The sequence below is a fragment of the Salvelinus alpinus genome, chromosome 5 (assembly GCF_045679555.1).
Source record: "Salvelinus alpinus chromosome 5, SLU_Salpinus.1, whole genome shotgun sequence".
Taxonomy (NCBI): domain Eukaryota; kingdom Metazoa; phylum Chordata; class Actinopteri; order Salmoniformes; family Salmonidae; genus Salvelinus; species Salvelinus alpinus.
The window spans coordinates 66,617,117-66,637,691 of NC_092090.1; the positions used below are offsets into that span (position 1 = coordinate 66,617,117).

At 41.1% G+C, this 20,575-nt stretch overlaps 1 protein-coding gene across 1 annotated transcript in view; it reads left to right on the top strand.

Moving 5' to 3' along the window:
* The window catches only part of LOC139576561 (hexokinase-2-like), a 64,079-nt gene that overhangs the window by 29,575 nt on the left and 13,929 nt on the right, over positions 1-20,575 (top strand). The window contains exons 3-9 of the mRNA XM_071402787.1: positions 2,287-2,435; positions 3,175-3,294; positions 3,427-3,522; positions 5,280-5,379; positions 8,086-8,269; positions 19,346-19,507; positions 19,812-20,045. Of these exons, the coding sequence (XP_071258888.1) occupies positions 2,287-2,435; positions 3,175-3,294; positions 3,427-3,522; positions 5,280-5,379; positions 8,086-8,269; positions 19,346-19,507; positions 19,812-20,045 (1,045 nt within the window). The remainder of the gene's footprint in view (positions 1-2,286; positions 2,436-3,174; positions 3,295-3,426; positions 3,523-5,279; positions 5,380-8,085; positions 8,270-19,345; positions 19,508-19,811; positions 20,046-20,575) is intronic.

Here is a 20,575-nt window from a genome sequence, read left to right on the forward strand (position 1 = left end):
CTCAATGACTTACCCATTTTAAATAAAGGCACAAAAATGATCACCTTCCGTGAAACGTGAAGTAACTGTCTGTAATTTTCCACTTTGAAACACTTGACTAACATAATTAGAAATAATTTATTCTACGACCTCCTATATCCGTGCCCCAACATTTTATCTGCCTAATCATATAGTTACATATAGAATCCCTATTAATTGAATAGGCTCTCTGGGCCTAGTCGTAAAGATTTGTCATTTAACTTTTAAAAATATATTACCTTTTTATTGTGGCAACTAGCCATGATGTTTTTAATCTGATTTGTCAATCACTTCAAAGGGCTCCTTTACTAGGCTACCCGTGCACGTTCATCCACTCGCAGTGCCCAGTGCTTGACTTGGACAGGAGCTCACCTGACCTGAGAACCGACACTTAAAATGTTTCTGCTGCTTGAGCGCTTGTTCTTCTTATAGAATATTAGCTGAAAAGTACCAGCACCTATTTCAGTCCAAGTCCAGCACTGCTCCAAACAGTGTTGAATAGAAAGAGCCGTTTGTTACACACAACACCACAAAGTGTAGACTAGAATTTATGCGTCACCTGTTGTCCGCGAGCGTCTCGGTGTCAGCCACTCATCTCTGCCATGGCCAAATTTGTTGTCATCTAGTCCTATTGCATTTGAGTGTAGGCTATACCACCAGTGTAAGTCCAGTCACAAATGTTTAATGCCTCTGACATGCGATAATGATACGAAATGCTGTAGTAGCCTACAGTTTTCTTGACATTTTGTTTTAATTATTGTGACGGGCTCATGTTTTACTGGTACGGTGTACTCCACTATTTATTTTGCCGGGACGCCATACCGCTTTACTTTCACCCCTGGAGGGAGGGATTAGTTTACCTGACTGTGTTGTGATGCAGCTGGTCCCAGATGAGAGGCCAGCTTAGTCTTCAGCTCCGCCAGACACGGAGCCATAGTGCCAGACACATCCAACTGTGCCCCAAACACATGCTTGCTACCTTGGGGGAGAGGGAAGAGCCAGAGACTAGGGTTACTTAAACCTTCAATGGGGCATTCAAAGATATTTAGCTATTTTGGTACCATAGAATTAGAATGAATAGAACAGACATTACATTTCAAAGCCGATGTCTGGTGAGGGCTCTTGGGACTCGTATTTGGCTAGTATTGTTGAGAGGGAGGGAGAGAGAGAGAAACACCAGCAGCCATTGCAGCCTCGTTTGTTTGTTTTTACCACTGCAGGGGTCTCTTGAGTCAGGTACTGTTTTAACACCTACTGTACCTAGAACTGAGAGGGGGTCACTTTTTAAAATGTATTTATAGGTGTTAAGTGTTGCATAGGTGTTTTTTGCTAAACCACCTGTGCAACTACTTGTTGAACATGGATTGTTTTCATAAGCCTTTCTGTAGACATTCCTTATCATTTCACTGTATTCCCTTCCCTGCTGTGTGTAAACCTTTCTGATGATGGCATGCTGTTAGACAGGGGACATGCAGGGGAACTTTGATCGGCTCCAGACAGTGTCATCTCAAGCAGGCTCTCTGTTTTGTCAGGCTGGTGGGCAACCAGGGGCTGGAGCGGAGGCAAGAGAGCAGGGTTAGCCTCATCTTCACCCCACCTACTTTGTTCTAAATGTCTGTATCTGATATCACAAATTGAAAATTATACAAAACTGTAAATGCTAGATAACCGTGGCACTGGTTTGTTTCAAATACTACTAGTGTTAAAACGACTCTTCACAAAATAGTAATTAAATGAAGTCATTAAGAACAACCTCTTATGTCCATCTTGCTAGCTACTAGTTCCTCTGTTGTTGTTAAGAGGATGTTTACGGTAAGGCAATAAGCAGAAAAAGCAGCGATGTCAGAAAGCCGGTATTTCTAAAATTGTAAGTCATCTGGCTCGAGAGACTTGGCTTCAATCACATTCTTGCTGCTTGCGGTCATATCTGTTTGCAGCTATGTAGCTTTGATAGGCTGTGTTAGTAACACACACGCTTTTTATAAAAGAGCCCTATTTCATAAAAAATACCATTAGGGCTAGTTGTGGTACAGGCTATTTGGAAGACTTGTAGTATATTTAACTAGACAAACACCACATTCCCACTTAAGTCTTTAGTAGCATATATTTGTATTCTTTACCATCTCTATTGCAATTACCACTGTAGTGTGTGGTGTGAGTTAAAAAATTTTTTTATTGCTTTACAGCAAGTTGTGAAAAAGACATGTTTCAGGGGCCAACCTTCTTCAGTGTTTTTTTTTGTTTTTCCCCCTTTTTTTTATCCACCAGAAAAGGGAGACTTCCTGGCTCTAGATCTGGGTGGGACCAACTTCCGGGTCCTGCTGGTGAAAGTGTCTGACAATGGGAAGCAGAAGGTGGAGATGGAGAACCAGATCTATGCCATTCCTGAGGAGCTGATGAGGGGCAGCGGCTCAGAGGTGAGTGGGGGGAGTGGAGTGGACCATGTCCCTGACAAAAAATGTTCTCGATTGGTCAACATTTTAAACTGATTTTTCCATTCAATTTTTTAAATAAAATCAACTACAGTACCAGTCAAAAGTTTACTTTTACTCATTCTACTCATTCATTTTTATACAAAAGATAGCCCTATTTGGTAAAAGACTAAGTCTATATTATGGCAAGAACAGTTCAAAGATGCGAAAATAAATGCAAGTCTATCATTACTTTAAGACATGACCCAATTGAGATGGTTTGGGATGAGTTGGACTGCAGAGTGAAGGAAAAGCAGCAATAAGCGCTCAGTATATGTGCAAACTCCTTCAAGACTGTTGGAATATAAATCCAGGTGAAGCTGGTTGAGAGAATGCAAGGGTCCTCATTCAACATTGACTGGAGTGTTTCAAACAGAAGACTCTCTACCAGAAAATACATAATCTAAGACAATTGATAGTTGGTATTCAGCATTGATAAAAGTAGGCCTTTATTTACTTTTGAAGAACTACTAAAATAGTGATTTTTGTCAGCGCATAGACAGCAGCTCTATAGAGATGAGTTGACTTGGAATGAAATGTCATCAAATAAAACAAATGTAATAAACACAACAGAATAATATTGGGGTTGGAAAAATAACCAATCAATGAGCTGAAGGGTTTTCTAGCACATTGACCAGTTTGCTGCTGTATGTTAACACAGAACACCCCTCTGTTTCTCCCTAAGCTCTTCGACCACATTGCTGAGTGTCTAGCTAACTTCCTGGAAAAGCTGGGAATAAAGAATCAGAAGCTTCCTCTGGGCTTTACCTTCTCCTTCCCCTGCCAGCAGACCAAACTGGATGAGGTGAGGAATAAGAAGGGTGACCATTTGAAGACCGCATTGGAAAGTTAAAGGGGGAAAAAGTCACTGATTTCAGAATGCTCCAGAAGTTTTCATTGCCTGTGTGTGTGGCCATTTGTGTGCGTCTTCATGCAGAGTATTCTGGTGTCATGGACCAAGGGCTTCAAGTCACACGGGGTGGAAGGGAGAGACGTGGTCAGCCTTCTGAGGAAAGCCATCAAAAAGAGAGGGGTAAGTCAATAGAAAGTTAATAGGCCATGGTTATGCACTGAGTAGCCATTGCAGTAGCAGCACTCTGTGCCTACTAACTTGCCACATCATGTTTCTTCTAGGAGCTTTCCAGATGGTGTGTGCTACACAAATCATTTGACCCACCCACTAAGGTTAAGCGGAAAGTATCGCATGAAGGCGTCAGACCAGCACTATTATGGCTAACTGAAACAGTGTTTATTCAAGTTTAGAAAGATACCATCGCACTCAACCCACTTGGGGATTTAGAAGTTATTCATTGGTGACTAAAACCGGTCCCAATAAGAGATGCACGCACACAAATGTATAATAAATCCAATAAATTATATAGATTTTTATAACACAATAGGCAAATAACCCATTGTTCTGTGTGATTAAAAAAAGTATATATTTAATAACAACAGGCAGGGGAACCACATTACACTCAGAAATTGAGTTTGTCTGTTCCCATGCTTGCTGTTTTCACAAAGAAAATCCATAAATGTTTTTACCCATTTCTGTATGCGACCATTAAGTTTAACTTTTCATATTGAGCTTTACAGTAGTTCTCCTGAGGGTGTATTCAAAACAAGTAGTGGTAGCCCGCTTTATTGATGTAATAATAAATAACAATTACAGTAACATTTTGGAGAATATTATGGAAATGTACATGAAAAATTATGGGAATGCACCTGGAGTGTATAGAGGGCTGTTTGAGGCCCTAGAGATGCAGAGAGTGCTATTTGTCAGCAAAGCTATTCAGTATACATTTCTGTTTATTTGTTGTTTCTCTGATGAACTAGTCGCTTGCTGAATGCAGGGCATGCACCGTTCACATGTCTTGTTTAGTCTACACTATGCTTGGCGGGAAAAATAGGATTGGCGTGTTTTCTTGTGCTTTGCTCTTGTCCTGACCGCTGCCCTGATCTATAGTGGAATTACTGTGTTTTCGTCCTTCCAAGAAAAGCACCAAATTATATTTGAATAGGTCATCATTATATTGTGTACTGTCAGCCATGGATTCCGAAACTAACACAAGTTGTTGCATTCTTAAGCGATATTTGCTGAAACACAGCTGCTTTACCAGCATGTAGCAGAAGGACCAGCTCTGTTAGAGACCTCTGGGCTGAACTAGCTAGCTGCTCACTCAAATGCAACCCAGAGGTTCACATTTTGTTGCTTTGACAACATGTTGTGCCACCGATTTCATTGAGATTTCAGTGTCAATTCAGGTCAGAGGCTTGTTTCCCCTGCTCTGCAAGGGCTATGGAACGTTAATGCTGCTTTGTGACGGTGTTGTTGGTATTAGAGAGTCGCTGATTCGCGCCCAGTGCTGGACAGGGTCCGGACCTATTCTGTTGCACTTGTAACTTTTCTTCATTAATGTATGAAGCGAAACTCTTGAGAGATACCTTTTTGTTAAGTAAATCAAGTGTTTAAATGAGGTGAAAGGGAGACTAGGAAGCCCCCCCAAAAATATAAAACAGATTATATTGGCTGCTTATAACATCGGAGTAGGACTGCTGATTTTTAGGATCAGTTTAGCCTTTTAGATCATAATGAATAAGATGACATGGACAGAAAGGACCTGATCCTAGAACAGCACTACTACTCTGAGACGCTTTCTGAATACGGGCCCTGATCACACCCTGCATCTTGACTTGTTTCTCATAGGAGTTGCATCATGCGTAATGGTTTGTCACCGCACGCTGGCCAAGGAAGTCACTTGTTAATTACGGCATGTTTCTATCTTTCCTAAGGACTTTGACATTGACATTGTGGCCGTAATCAACGACACTGTGGGCACAATGATGACTTGTGGATACGACGACCATCACTGTGAAATAGGCCTCATTGTCGGTGAGTCCCTCTCCATCCTAACACATATGGGGATTAGTTGGATTTTCTACGGATTGCATTTCATCATGAATGCATTCCGTACACAATCAATAGGACTGACTTCCAATGTTCTGGCTCCCGATTTCCTCACCATAGAATTACATATAGAACACTGAATTATTATAGGATCTCTTGGTGCTCACTTTCACAATGTTTTGATGTTTATGAAAATGTATTTGCTGAGAGGCCTCCATTGTGTGAATACAGTCCATACATGCACTCTCCTCCATATGTATTTGGACAGTGAAGCACATTTATTTATTTATTTTTCTTCAGAATTTTGGGTTTCAGATCAAATATTTCATGAGGCAACAGTATATAATGTGGATGGATTATCTTGGCAAAGGAGAAATGCTCACTAACAGGGATGTAAACCCTTTCATTTGAGGGTATTTTCATACATATGTTTTACTGTTTAGAAATGAAAGTCCTCTGTCGCTCAGTTAGTAGCACATGACTCTTGCGATGCCAGGATAGTGGGTTTGAGTTATGCGGCCCCCCCCCCCCCAATACGTAAAAAATGTATGCATGCATGACTGTAAGTCGCTTCTGTGAAATGGCTATTATATTATTTATATATCCAGTCGCCCCCATGTGAAGTATTTGGACAAATTCACTTTTACAGTATTAATGCACGAAATGACTACATAAAGCTTGTGACTCTACAAACTCGTTGGGTGCATTTGCAGTTTGTTTTTGTTGTGTTTTGTGTTTTTCCTAATAGTAACTGAATGGCGACTGGAGTAATTGTCTGTCTTTCTAAATGAGTAGATAAGATGTTTCTAAACACGTCTAAATGAATCCTGATAATGCCATGATTAGGAAAATCATGAATAATGATGAGGAAGGAGGGTAGAGGCTACAACAAATCATGCTAACCTCTTACCATTACACATAACAGGGGGGGGGGGGTATGATCATGGTAGCATCCATATGAATGTAGGTGTGTTCAGAAACATCTTCTATTCTTACAATAAAAGTTACTTCAAAATGACACAATTCATTATTGACTTCCTATTGGGCAAAACACCCGAAACACAACCAAAACAAACAGCAAAAGCATCCAATGAGTTTGTAGTCTCATAAGCTTGATGTTGTCATTGCATGCTAGGAATATGGGACCAAATATTAAACTTTTGACTACATTAATACACTAAAGTGACTTCTTCACATGGGGGATTAGATAAAGTGCTTTCATTTCTAAACAGTAAAGCATACACTGAACAGAAATATAAATGCAACAATTTCACATTTTACTGAGTTACAGTTCATAGAAGGAAATCAGTCCAATTTAAAATGGATTCATTAAACCCTAATCTATGGATTTCGCATGACTGGGATTACAGATATGCATCTGTCGATTACAGATGCCTTAAAAAAAAGTAGAGGTGCGGATCAGAGTGACCATCATTTGCCTCATGCAGTGCGGGATCTCTTTCACATAGAGTTGATCAGGCTGTTGATTGTGGCCTGTGGAATGTTGTCCCACTCCTCTTCAATGGCTGTGCGAAGTAGCTGGATATTGGCGGGAACGTCGATCTAGAGCATCCAAACGTTCAATGGGTGACATCTAGTGAGTGTGCAGGCCATGGATGACCTGGGCCATTTTCAGCTTCCATGAATTGTGTGCAGATCCTTGCAACATGGGGCCATGCATTATCATGCTGAAACATGAGGTAAATGCAGCGGTTGAATGACATGACAATGGGCCTCAGGATCTTGTCACAGTATCTCTGTCCATTAAAACTGTCATAGATAAAATGCAATTGTGTTCATTGTCCATAGCTTAACCCTGCCCATACCATGACCCCACCACCAACACAACGATGACATCCGCAAACCGCTCGCCCACGACATACATGTTGTCTGTGGTTGAGGCCGGTTGTATATAACGCCAAATTCTCAAAAATGTTTTACACAGCTTCTGGTAGAAACATTAACATTAAAATCTCTGGTAACAGCTCTGATGGAAATTCCTGCAGTCAGCATGCCAATTGCACGGTCCCTCAAAACATCTGTGTCATTGTGTTGCTTGGCCAAACTACACATTTTAGAGTGGCCTTTCATTGTTCCAAGCACAAGGTGCGGCTTTAATAATTATGCTGTTTAGATCATGCTGTTTAATCAGCTTCTTGATATGCCACACCTGTTAGGTGGATGGATTATCTTGGCAAAGGAGAAATGCTCTCTGACAAGGATGTAACCAAATTTGTCCACACAATTTGAGAGAGATACGTTTTTTGTGTGTATGGAACATTTCTGAGATCTTTTATTTAATCTCATGAAACCAACACTTAACATGTTGCATTTATATTGTTGTATATGTATGAAAGTACCCTCACATAAAAGCTGACATTCTGTACTTTCGCCTCATATGAAACAAAATGTCCACTGTTCAAATACATATGGAGGGGAGTATAATCAGTATGTAAATAATACACCTACTGTGGGTTTATTGCGACATGTTCAAATTGTGCTTTTGGTGTAAGAAAGGCTTAGCGTTGAAACCTCTGTACAAATCTAAACCTTAATTTAGATTTTGAAGCGTGATTGTTGATGAGTCAATATCCACATATGCGCTCCAGAGGTTAATTTTCTTTGTCATCAGATTAGTCAGTCCTTATGTCCCTGTTGCCAACAGTATGTTGTCTGTCGCTGCCCCCCTAGGTACCGGCACTAACGCCTGCTACATGGAGGAGATGCGTCACCTGGAGCTGGTGGAGGGGGACGAGGGGAGGATGTGTGTCAACATGGAGTGGGGGGCGTTCGGTGACGACGGCGCTATGGATGACCTCCGTACAGACTTCGACCGGGAGATCGACGCCGGCTCCCTCAACCCCGGCAAACAGCTGTGAGTGAGAGGGCAGATGCATGGCCCGCCCTCTACTTCTACTATACTGTCTATTACGCTAGTCCTCTTTGTCTATTGCCCAATGCCACCTGGAAAAGATATCAACCTCCAGCTGCCATGTAGGTCCGGCTTGTTGTTGAAACTGTAATTTTGACCTTGTTAACTCTTTGGACCCCGGTAGAATTCTAGAATAATGCTGTAGATTACTGAGGATTTTCAACTAATTTTCTCACATTTCAAACAGACATAGCTCAAAAACAAAAAAGAAATTACAAGTTACCTCATCTTTAGTATGATACCACATTCATTTCAATAGGAATAACACAAATTTTGTCTCCCATTGTGTACAGACACTCACTATAAAAAAAAAAACTAACATTCAACACAACAAGGAACTTGAGTATTTAAATTGTAGTAAATTTGACCAAATGTACAAACTATAATATATTATACTTAGAAATATTATTTACGTATACATATTCAAAAATTTATCAAAAAGTTGACCGGCGGACACTATTCAGAAATGATTTCAAAACCCACTCTCCCACTCTTTGCCCAGCGTCCACTCCGGATGCACACCACACACCCTCTCCTGCGCCCTCTCATAATTTTGTCCTGCTTTCAAATTATGAGTTACAACTCGGTCCACACCCCCTGGTGCCACACTCTTGGCTCTTCGCTTCCTGCCTCTGTATCCATCACAAAGCCAATGTGCAATTTGCATTTTGAATGCCTTCAGGGACAGGTGCCTGCAGTTTCTGTGAAGGGGTCTTTGCAGGGTCCCCACACAATGTAAGCATTAATAATAGCAATTTTGAGCATCCCTCAACACATACTTCCACCATTTTCCTGCCTGTCCGTCCAACATTCTAGTAGCTCCTGAGCTGGTTGATGTTTTATTTTTTTATTTCACCTTTTATTTAACCAGGTAGGCCAGTTGAGAACAAGTTCTCATTTACAACTGTGACCTGGCCAAGATGAAGCAAAGCAGTGTGAAACAAACATCAGTTACACATGGGATAAACAAACGTACAGTCAATAACACAATATAAATATCTATATACAGTGTGTGCAAATGTAGTAAGATTAGGGAGGTAAGGCAATAAATAGGCCATAGTGGTGAAATAATTACAATTTAGCAATTAAACACTGGCGTGATAGATGTGCAGAAGATTAATGTGCAAGTAGAGATACTGGGGTGCAAAGGAGCAAAAAACAAAAAACAATATGGGGATGAGGTAGTAGGGGTGGGCTTGTACCGGTGCAATGATCGGTAAGCTGCTCTGACAGCTAATGCTTAACGTTAGAGAGGGAGATATGACTCCAGCTTCAGTGATTTATTTATTTAAAAATATATATATATTTTTTGCAATTCGTTCCAGTCATTGGCAGCAGAGAACTGGAAGGAAAGGTGGCCAATGGAGGAGTTGGCTTTGGGGATGACCAGTGAAATAGACCTGCTGGAACGTGTGCTACGGGTGGGTGCTACTATGGTGACCAGTGAGCTAAGGCGGGGCTTTACCTAGCAAAGACTTATAGATGACCTGGAGCCAGTGGGTTTGGCGATGAATATGAAGCGAGGGCCAGCCAACAAGAGCATACAGGTCGCAGTGGTGGGTAGTATATGGGGCTTTGGTGACAAAACGGATGGCACTGTGATAGACTACATGCAATTTCCTGAGTAGAGTGTTGGAGGCTATTTTGTAAATGACATTGCCGAAGTCAAGGATCGGTAGGATAGTCCGTTTTATGAGGGTATGTTTGGCAGCATGAGTGAAGAATGTTTTGTTGCGAAATAAGAAGCCGATTTTGGATTGGGAATGCTTAATGTGAGTCTGGAAAGAGAGTTTACAGTCTAACCAGACACCTAGGTATTTGTAGATGTCCACATATTCTAAGTCAGAACCGTCCAGAGTAGTGATTCTAGACAGGCGGGCGGGTGCGGGCAGCGATTAGTTGAAGAGCATGCATTTAGTTTTGCATGCATTGAAGAGAAGTTGGAGGACACGGAAGGAGTGTTGTATATGGCATTGAAGCTCGTCTGGAGGTTTGTTAACACTGTCCACAGAAGTACCAGAAGTGGAGGTCCACCGACTAATCGGCAGGGCCTTTAAAAAAAGAATTAGGGCCGATTTCAAGTTTTCATAACAATCGCCATTTTTGGACGCCGATTATGGCCGATTGCATTCCACGAGGAAACTGCGTGGCAGGCTGACCACCTGTTACGCGAGTGCAGCAAGGAGCCACGGTAAGTTGCTAGCTAGCATTAAACTTATAAAAAAATAATCAATCGTCACATAATCACTAGTTAACTACACATGGTTGATGATATTACTAGTTTAACTAGCTTGTCCTGCGTTCCATATAATCAATGTGGTGCCTGTTCATTTATCATCGAATCACAACCTACTTCACCAAACGTGGGATGATTTAACAACAGCGCATTCGCGATAAAAGCACAATCGTTGCACGAATGTACCCAACCATCAACATCAATTCCTTTCTTAAAATCAATACACAGAAGTATATTTTTGAACCTGCGTATTTTGTTAATGTCACGTTCCTGACCTGTTTTATGTTATTTTTGTATGTGTTTAGTTGGTCAGGGCGTGAGTTGGGGTGGGCATTCTATGTTTTGTGTTTCTATGTTTAGGTCACTTGTAATTAGCCTTATATGGTTCTCAATCAGGGACAGGTGTTTGACGTTTTCCTCTGATTGAGAACCATATATAGGTTGGCTGTTCACACTGTTTGTTTGTGGGTGATTGTCTTCCGTGTCTGTGTCTGCGCACCACACGGGACTGTTTCGTTTGTTCGTTCGTTTGATGTAGTCTGTTCCTGTTCGTGAGTTCTTCGTTTAGTTATGTAAGTTCCATGTTCAGGTCTGTCTACGTCGTTTTGTTATTTTGTAATTTTCCAAGTGTTTTTTCCGTGTTCGTCTTCGTCTTTAAATAAATTCAATATGTCATCACACCTCGCTGCATTTTGGTCGAATCCTTGCTCCTCCTCTTCGGATGAAGAGGAGGAGGAGAACCGTTACAGTTAAAAGAAATTCATGTTAGCAGGCAATATTAACTAGGGAAATTGTCCCTTCTCTTGCGTTCATTGCATGCAGAGTCAGGGTATGTGCAACAGTTTGGCCCGCCTGGCTCGTTGCGAACTAATTTGCCAGAATTGTACATAATTATGACATAACATTGAAGGTTGTGCAATGTAACAGCAATATTTAGACTTGGTTGCCACCTGTTCGATAAAATACGTAACGGTTCCGTATTTCACTGAAAGAATAAATGTTTTGTTTTCGAAATAATAGATTCCGGATTTGACCATATTAATGACCTAAGGCTCGTATTTCTGTGTTTATTATAATTAAGTCTGATTTGATATTTCATAGAGCAGTCTGACTGAGCGGTGGTATGCAGCAGCAGGCTCGTAAGCATTCATTCAAACTTTACTGCGTTTGCCAGCAGCTCTTAGCAATGCTTGATTTATAGAGCTGTTTATGACTTCACGCCTATCAACTCCTGAGATTAAGCTGGCAATACTATAGTGCCTATTAGAACATCAAATAGTCAAAGGTGTATATGAAATACAAATGGTATAGAGAGAAATAGTCGACGTGTCATAATTCCTATAATAACTACAACTTAACTTCTTAACTGGGAATATTGAAGAACTGGGAATATTGAACCACCAGCTTTCATATGTTCTGAGCAAGGAACTTAAACGTTGCTTTTTTACATGGCACATATTGCTCTTTTACTTCTTCAACACTGTGTTTTTGCGTTATTTAAACCAAATTGAGCATGTTTCATTATTTATTTGAGACTAAATTGATTTTATTTATTTCTTATATTAAGTTAAAATAAGTGTTCATTGTTCATTCGGTATTGTTGTAATTGTCATTATTACAAATATATATAAAAATCGGCCAAGTAATCGGTATCGGCTTTTTTTGGGCCTCAAATTATCGGTATCGGCATTGAAAAATCATAATTGGTCGCCCTCTAGCCAGAAGTATACAGAATGGTGTCGTCTGCGTAGAGGTGGATCAGAGAATCGCCAGCAGCAAGAGCGACATCATTGATGTATACAGAGAAAAGAGTCCGCCCGAGAATTTAAACATGTGGCACACACACAGACTGCCAGAGGTCCGGACAACATGCCCTCCGATTTGACACACTGAACTAGAGGTCGACCGATTATCATTTTTCAACACCGATACCGATTATTGGAGGACCAAAAAAGCTGATACCGATTAATCTGCCGTTTTTTGTTTTTTATATATATATTTGTAATAATGACAATTACAACAATACTGAATGAACACTTATTTTAACTTAATATAATACATCAATAAAATCAATTTAGCCTCAAATAAATAATGAAACATGTTCAATTTGGTTTAAATAATGCAAAAACAAAGTGTTGGAGAAGAAAGTAAAAGTGCAATATGTGCCATGTAAGAAAGCTAACGTTTAAGTTATTTGCTCAGAACATGAGAACATATGAAAGCCTGTGGTTCCTTTTAACATGAGTCTTCAATATTCCCAGGTAAGAAGTTTTAGGTTGTAGTTATTATAGGAACTAAAGGACTATTTCTCTCTATACCATTTGTATTTCATATACCTTTGACTATTGGATGTTCTTATAGGCACTTTAGTATTGCCAGTGTAACAGTATAGCTTCCATCCCTCTCCTCGCTCCTACCTGGGCTCGAACCAGGAACACATCGACAACAGCCACCCTCGAAGCAGCGTTACCCATGCAGAGCAAGGGGAATAACTACTCCAAGTCTCAGAGCGAGTGACGTTTGAAATGCTATTAGCGCGCACCCCGCTAACTAGCTAGCCATTTCACATCGGTTACACCAGCCTAATCTCGGGAGTTGATAGGCTTGAAGTCATAAACAGCGCAATGCTTGAAGCATTGCGAAGAGCTGCTGGCAAGACGCATGAAAGTGCTGTTTGAATGAATGCTTACGAGCATGCTGGTGCCTACCACCGCTCAGTCAGACTGCTCTATCAAATCATAGACTTAATTATAACATAATAACACACAGAAATACGAGCCTTAGGTCATTAATATGGTAGAATCCGGAAACTATCATCTCAAACAAAACATTTATTCTTTCAGTGAAATACGGAACCGTTCCGTATTTTATCTTACGGGTGACATCCATAAGTCTAAATATTCCTGTTACATTGCACAACCTTCAATGTTATGTAATAATTACGTAAAATTCTGGCAAATTAGGCGGCCCAAACAGTTGCATATACACTGACTCTGCGTGCAATGAACGCAAGAGAAGTGACACAATTTCACCTGCTTAATATTGCCTGCTAACCTGGATTTCTTTTAGCTAAATATGCAGGTTTAAAAATATATACTTCTGTGTATTGATTTTAAGGCATTGATGTTTATGGTTAGGTACACGTTGGAGCAACGACAGTCCTTTTTCACGAATGCGCACTGCATCGATTATATGCAACGCAGGACACGCTAGATAAACTAATAATATCATCAACCATGTGTAGTTATAACTAGTGATTATGATTGATTGTTTTTTATAAGATAAGTTTAATGCTAGCTAGCAACTTACCATGGCTTCTTACTGCATTCGCGTAACAGGCGGGCTCCTCGTGAGGCAGGTGGTTAGAGCGTTGGACTAGTTAACTTCTTATGGCTGAAGGGGCCGTATTGAGTAGCTTGGATGAAAGGTGCACAGAGGTGCCCAGAGTAAACGGCCTGCTCCTATGTCATAGGTGCTAATATATGCATATTATTATTAGTATTGGATAGAAAACACTCTGAAGTTTCTAAAACTGTTTGAAATATGTCTGTCAGTATAACAGAACTCATATGGCAGGCAAAAACCTGAGAAGTTCCACTTCCTGTTTGGATATATTCTGGGGGTGCCAGATTTTCAACCAAGCTCTCATTGAAAATACAGAGATATTGATGGGTTTTTACTTCCTACGGCTTCCACTAGATGTCAACAGTCAATAGAACTTAGTCTGATGACTCTAATGTGAAGGGAGGCCGAAGGAGACAGGAATGAGTAATCACTTCCATGAGGTGCCCACGCATTGAACTGGCGCGTTCATGTGAGAGTGAGCTCCATTCCATCGGTCAATTGAAGTCGATGTAATTCTCCGGTTGGAACGTTATTCAAGATGTATGTTAACAACATTCTAAAGATTGATTCAGTACATCGTTTGACATGTTTCTACTGACTGTAACGGAACTTTTGGACATTTCGTCACATTATAGTGGATGCGCTTTGAGACTTTGGTTAGGGAGTTTGGTAAACAATTCGAAAGTAGCTAATTGGACATAAATAACGGACATTATCGAACAAATCAAGCATTTATTGTGGACCTGGGATTCCTAGGACTGCATTCTGATGAAGTTCATCAAAGGTAAGGAAACATTTATCATGTATTTTCTGGTTTCTGTTGAGTCCAACATGGCGGCTAATTTGGCTATTGTTCTGAGCTCCGTCTCAGATTATTGCATCGTTTATTTTTCCGTAAAGTTTTCTTGAAATCTGACACAGCGGTTGCGTTAAGGAGAGGTATATCTATAATTCCATGTGTATAACTTGTATTATCATCTACATTTATGATGAGTATTTCTGTTAAAACGATGTGGCTATGCAAAATCACTTGATGTTTTTGCAACTAGTGAATCTAACGCGCCAATGTAAACTCATATTTTTTTATATAAATATGAACTTTATCAAACAACATGCATGTATTGTGTAACATGAAGTCCTATGAGTGGCATCTGATGAAGATAATCACAGGTTAGTGATTAATTTTATCTCTATTTCTGTTTTTTGTGAAAGCTATCTTTCGCTGAAAAAATTATTATTGTGGTTTTTGTGGTGACCTAACAGAATCGTTTGTAGTGCTTTCGCTGAAAAGCCTATTTGAAATCGGACACTTTGGTGGGATTAACAACAAGATTACCTTTAAAATTATATAAGACACATGAATGTCTGAGGAATTTTAATTATGAGATTTCTGTTTTTTGAATTTGGCGCCCTGCACTTTATTTTGTTTTTGTCATATCGATCCCGTTACCGGGATTGCAGCCATAAGAAGTTAACCGTAAGGTTGCAAGATTGAATCCCTGAGCTGACGAGGTAAAAATCTGTCGTTTTGCCCCTGAACAAGGCAGTTAACCCACCGTTCCTAGGCCGTCATTGAAAATAAGAATGTGTTCTTAACTGACTTGCCTAGTTATATGAAGGTGTACAAAAAAAACCCGGCAAAATCGGCATCCAAAATTACCGATTTCCGATTGTTATGAAAACTTGAAATCGGCCCTAATTAATCGGCCTCTACACTGAACTCTATCAGAGAAGTAGTTGGTCAACCAGGCGAGGCAGTCGTTTGAGACACCAAGGCTGTTGAGTCTGCCGATAAGAATTCGGTGATTGACAGTCGAAAGCCTTGGCCAGATCGATGAAGACGGCTGCACAGTATTGTTTTTTATCGATGGCGGTTATATCGTTTAGGACCTTGAGCGTGGTTGAGGTGCACCCGTGACCAGCTCGGAAACCAGATTGCATAGCGGAGATGGTACGGTGGGATTTGAAATGGTCGGTGTTCTGTTTGTTAACTTGGCTTTCGAATACTTTAGAAAGGTAGGGTAGGATAGATATAGGTCTGTAACTGTTTGGGTCTAGAGTGTCTCCCCCTTTGAAGAAGGGGATGACCGCAGCAGCTTTCCAATCTTTAGGGATCTCAGACGATACGAAAGAGGTTGAACGGGCTAGTAATAGGGGTTGCAGCAATTGTGGCGGCAAATTTTAGAAAGAGAGGGTCCAGATTGTCTAGCCCAGCTGATTTGTAGGTTCCAGATTTTGCAGCTCTTTCAGAACATCAGCTATCTGGATTTGGGTGAAGGAGAAATGGGGGAGGCTTGGGCAAGTTGCTGTGGGGGGTGCAGGGCTGCTGACCGAGGTAGGGGTAGCCAGGTGGAAAGCGTAGCCAGCTGTAGAAAAATGCTTATTGAAATTCTCGATTATCGTAGATTTATCAGTGGTGACAGTGTTTCCTAGCCTCAGTGCAGTGGGCAGCTGGGAGGAGGTGTTCTTATTCTACATGGAATTCCTGGTCAACCCGGCCCATTTTTTAAAATTTGAATCCAGGACCAGCTCTGGATCGTATGAGTACGTTCTGCCCATGTTTTGATACTGGTTTTATGGTGTCATTCCCTGAGCTGTTAGGACATAGAAAGTACACATCTCATTTGTCCCTACAGTAGCACACTTTAAGATTATCTGCAGACCGTTTTAGACTCTAACCTGTATGGAGTGTCAGGATTCACCTAGCGGTCATGATTTGGGGCTGATGTATTAGAATAATTGATTATGCTAATGTTATATTTATAGAAGGGGAGGGGTTATAAGACCCCTCCCTCCTTACATTTATAAGGTCCTAGACTACAGATGAACAATATATATATTAATTATATGGTTTTAGAATTGTTCCACAGTTGTTTTCTCATTCAGTCACTCAATGTGTGACTAAGACAGAACTCTGCAGGGGAGTGTGGGAGATAAGAGACTACTCAGACATTCCACAATAAATCAACTTTGGGGAGGGGACATATATTGCCTAGCTTTTAGATAAACACTGAAACTCTGTTTGTATAGCCATGGATGCAGGGTTTTGGTCTCAGGAGTAAAAAGGTAAGGACTTTGGTTTAATAAAACAACTTGAGACCTTTTGTTTAGGGAAGAATTTACTCAGAAACATGCGTGCTATGTTCCTGTTTGTCAACTTCTGTCTGCAATTGCATTAATAAAGGTTTTTTAATTATTTAATTAAAAATATTGTCATAATGCTAATTTCACCAATGATTGACAAAGAAGGACGTAAGGAACGAACCCTAACAGGAGTTTGCCTTCATAATGGCCTTGGGTAAATTCTTTCTATTGGGCCTCACTGTGCCACAAAAGTATGTCGACATCAAGAAGATATCTCACCAGAGGTATGGCTGAAAAGTTGTCATCAGCATAGACATGGTGTTGTGACGAGAGAGCTCATGCGCTCCATGACAACTCTGCAGGCTAAGCCAAGTTAAATTGCTTGATCCCCCCTGACCTATGTACACACTGAAAGCTAGGCAGTAGCCAGTCAAGGAGTCAGAGACACAATATTTTACCCCCCACTTTACTGTTTTTTGGGGGGGCCTATGCTGCTTCCACAGTAGTCTACTGTCAAGTTGTATCATAGCTTCATCCACTGAGAGGGCTTGCCATGGGTGAAGTAGTTTGGGGAAATTCTCTTGTCTGCCACTCCTCCCTCTTCACTCTACTTTCTCCTCCCTATTCCTTTTCACACTCCTCCTCTTGCCCTCTCCCTCCATTCCCCTCTCCCTCCATTCCCCTCTCCCTCCATTCCCCTCTCCCTCCATTCCCCTCTTTATCCTCGCTCTATCCCTCCAATCATCTCCAACTCCTCCCTGCCTTCTGGTGCTGAGCCATGACTCTCCCAATTACTTCCCTCACTCCTGTCATGGACCTAGAGTAACGGGGGGGAGAGAGAGAGGGGCAGCAACAAATAGGATACTATTGTGGTAAGGAATATCTCTCTCTGTCTCTCTCACACTTGTATTGCTCTCCCTTCCTCTCTTTTTTTCCTTAACTATACACATACTTTCTTCCTAATAATCAACTGTTAGGGGTTTCCATAATATTTTATGTGGTACAGTTACACGCCTCCCATTCCCATCTCACAGTAAACCGTATCATCATGTCATACAGCACTTTCAGTCAATCAATCAAAATTATTTCATGAAGACCTTACTTAGTGTCCAGATTTTCTCAGTTCATGGTGTGCATACAGTACCAGTCAAAAGTTTGTACACACCTACTCATTCAAGGGTTTGTCTTTATTTTGACAATTCTCTACATCGTAGAATAATAGTGAAGACATCAAAAATATGAAATAACACATTATGGAATCATGTAGTAACCAAAAAAGTGTTAAACAAATCAAAATATATTTGAGATTCTTCAAAGTAGCCACCCTTTGCCTTGATGACAGCTTTGCAAACTCTTGGCAGTCTCTCAACCAGCTTCACCTGGAATGCTTTTCCAACAATCTTGAAGGAGTTCCCACATATGCTGAGCACTTGTTGGCTGCATTTCCTTCACTCTGCGGTCCAACTCATCCCAAACCCTCTCAATTGGGTTGAGATCGGGTGATTGTGGAGGCCAGGTCATCTGATGCAGCACTCCATCACCTCCTTGGTCAAATAGCCCTTACACAGCCTGGAGGTGTGTTGGGTCATTGTCCTGTTGAAAAACAAATGATGGTCCCACTAAGCATACACACTTAATATGGTCATGGATGACCAGCGGGGTTAGATTATAACCATAAAGGCTATATAGGGTACTCACACTTGAAGACCCATGGTCAGATTACTTTAAATAGATGGTAAGAAGTCAAAGTATGTGGCAGAACTGTTTACAGATTCAATTAGTTACAAAGCTGGGACAGTTTCCAAATGAATAGCATCGGTAGAAACAGGACAAAACAAGCAACTTGTTAGCCGGCTATGCAAACAAATATCACTGCAAATCGATATCATATGAACTCCACTGTGCGGACTTCTACCCTAACACGACAGCTAAGGTGTCAAATTTTAGGATAACAGTGAATATCTGTACCTAGCAAACATGACTAACCTAAGCCTAACAGATAAACACAACATTACTCTGATCTCCATTTTGGCAGCTAGTTAGCTGGTTGTCTGCATGGCTAGCTAGTGAAAGTGACAGCTGAAGTTGACACTACGCAAGTCAGGCCAAATATACCACCAAACAACTGTTCTGGCCAGACAGACTAGCTATCTAGCAAGCTATAGCAGCAGCTTGGGCTGTTTTCCATATGAATTACATCGGTAGAAACAAGATTGAACAGCCAACTAGTACAGCTAAACACAAACTATTTCCATAAGACCGAGAGCAATCATTCGAGCTCCACCGCTGATGTGCTCGCCTGTACCAACCAAGTAATCATGACAGGATTTGCGTGCCTGTGTGTGCGTGTGTAGGTTTGAGAAGATGATCAGTGGGATGTACATGGGGGAGCTGGTGCGTCTGATCCTGGTAAAGATGGCCAAGGAGGACCTGGTGTTCAAGGGTCACACCACTCCTGACCTCCTCACCACAGGACACTTCCAGACCAGCTTCGTCTCCGCCATCGAAAACGACAAGTCAGTAGTATGAGTGTACAATATATGTGTTTGACTGTGGGCCTATTTAATCAAAGTATAAAATAATAGATGACATGGCTCTTTCTTTGACTCCGTCTTGTATCTTGATATAACTTGGTTGATGATCATGAATATGATGCTGCTGCTAATGATGATGATCATGAATATGATGCTGCTGATGATGAATATGATGATAATGAGTGTGATGATGCTGATGATGATGATAATGAAGAGCAAGTACCAAACCTAATGTTATACTTTTTTAAGCCAGTATGTAACTGAGGTGGTGCTCTCTTTCTGACAGAGACCAGGAGGGTCTGGTGAGTGCGGAGAAGGTGCTGAGGGGGCTGGGCCTGGACCCCTCTGGGGAGGACTGTGTGGCCACTCAGAGGGTGTGTCAGGTGGTGTCGACGCGGGCCGCCCACCTGTGTGCTGCCACGCTAGTCTCTGTTTTGAGACAGATCAGAGACAACAAGGCTGCGGAGAGGCTGAGGACAACCATAGGAGTGGACGGCTCTGTCTACAAGAACCACCCACAGTGAGTGGAGCTGTCTTTGTGCGTCGCATGTGTTTTAGCCCAAGTGTGTGTGTGAGCTTTGAGATGTTGTACTCTGGGGTTATCTCTAACAGAGTGGGGATCAATGACATTGTCATTGTGGCTCCCGCCAATTCAGGATAGAACAGATGAAGTGTTGTACTTGATACTCAGGTAATCTACATCTTCTCTGTGACACACCACTCCTGGTTACTACTCACTGAAGTATAGAATAAGTGCTCTTCTATGGCATTAGAATGAACTAAACTAGATTGCACAGTGTAATTACAGTGGAACTGACCCTCATCTCAAATGCCAGTCAAGAATGTGGTTGGCTTTCAGTTCATCCTGTTCTACAGATGTTGGATTTTAATTTGATCACCCTGTTGTTTCAGGAAATTTCCTGCAGCAAACTTTTAGTGTATTCGTTTAGAAAGGCTTTGTAATTTCCACTTGACTTGATTTCCCCTTACAAAAATGTATCCATCCCAACAAAAATGTTTATTAATTATAATTCACACTAATTCAGATTT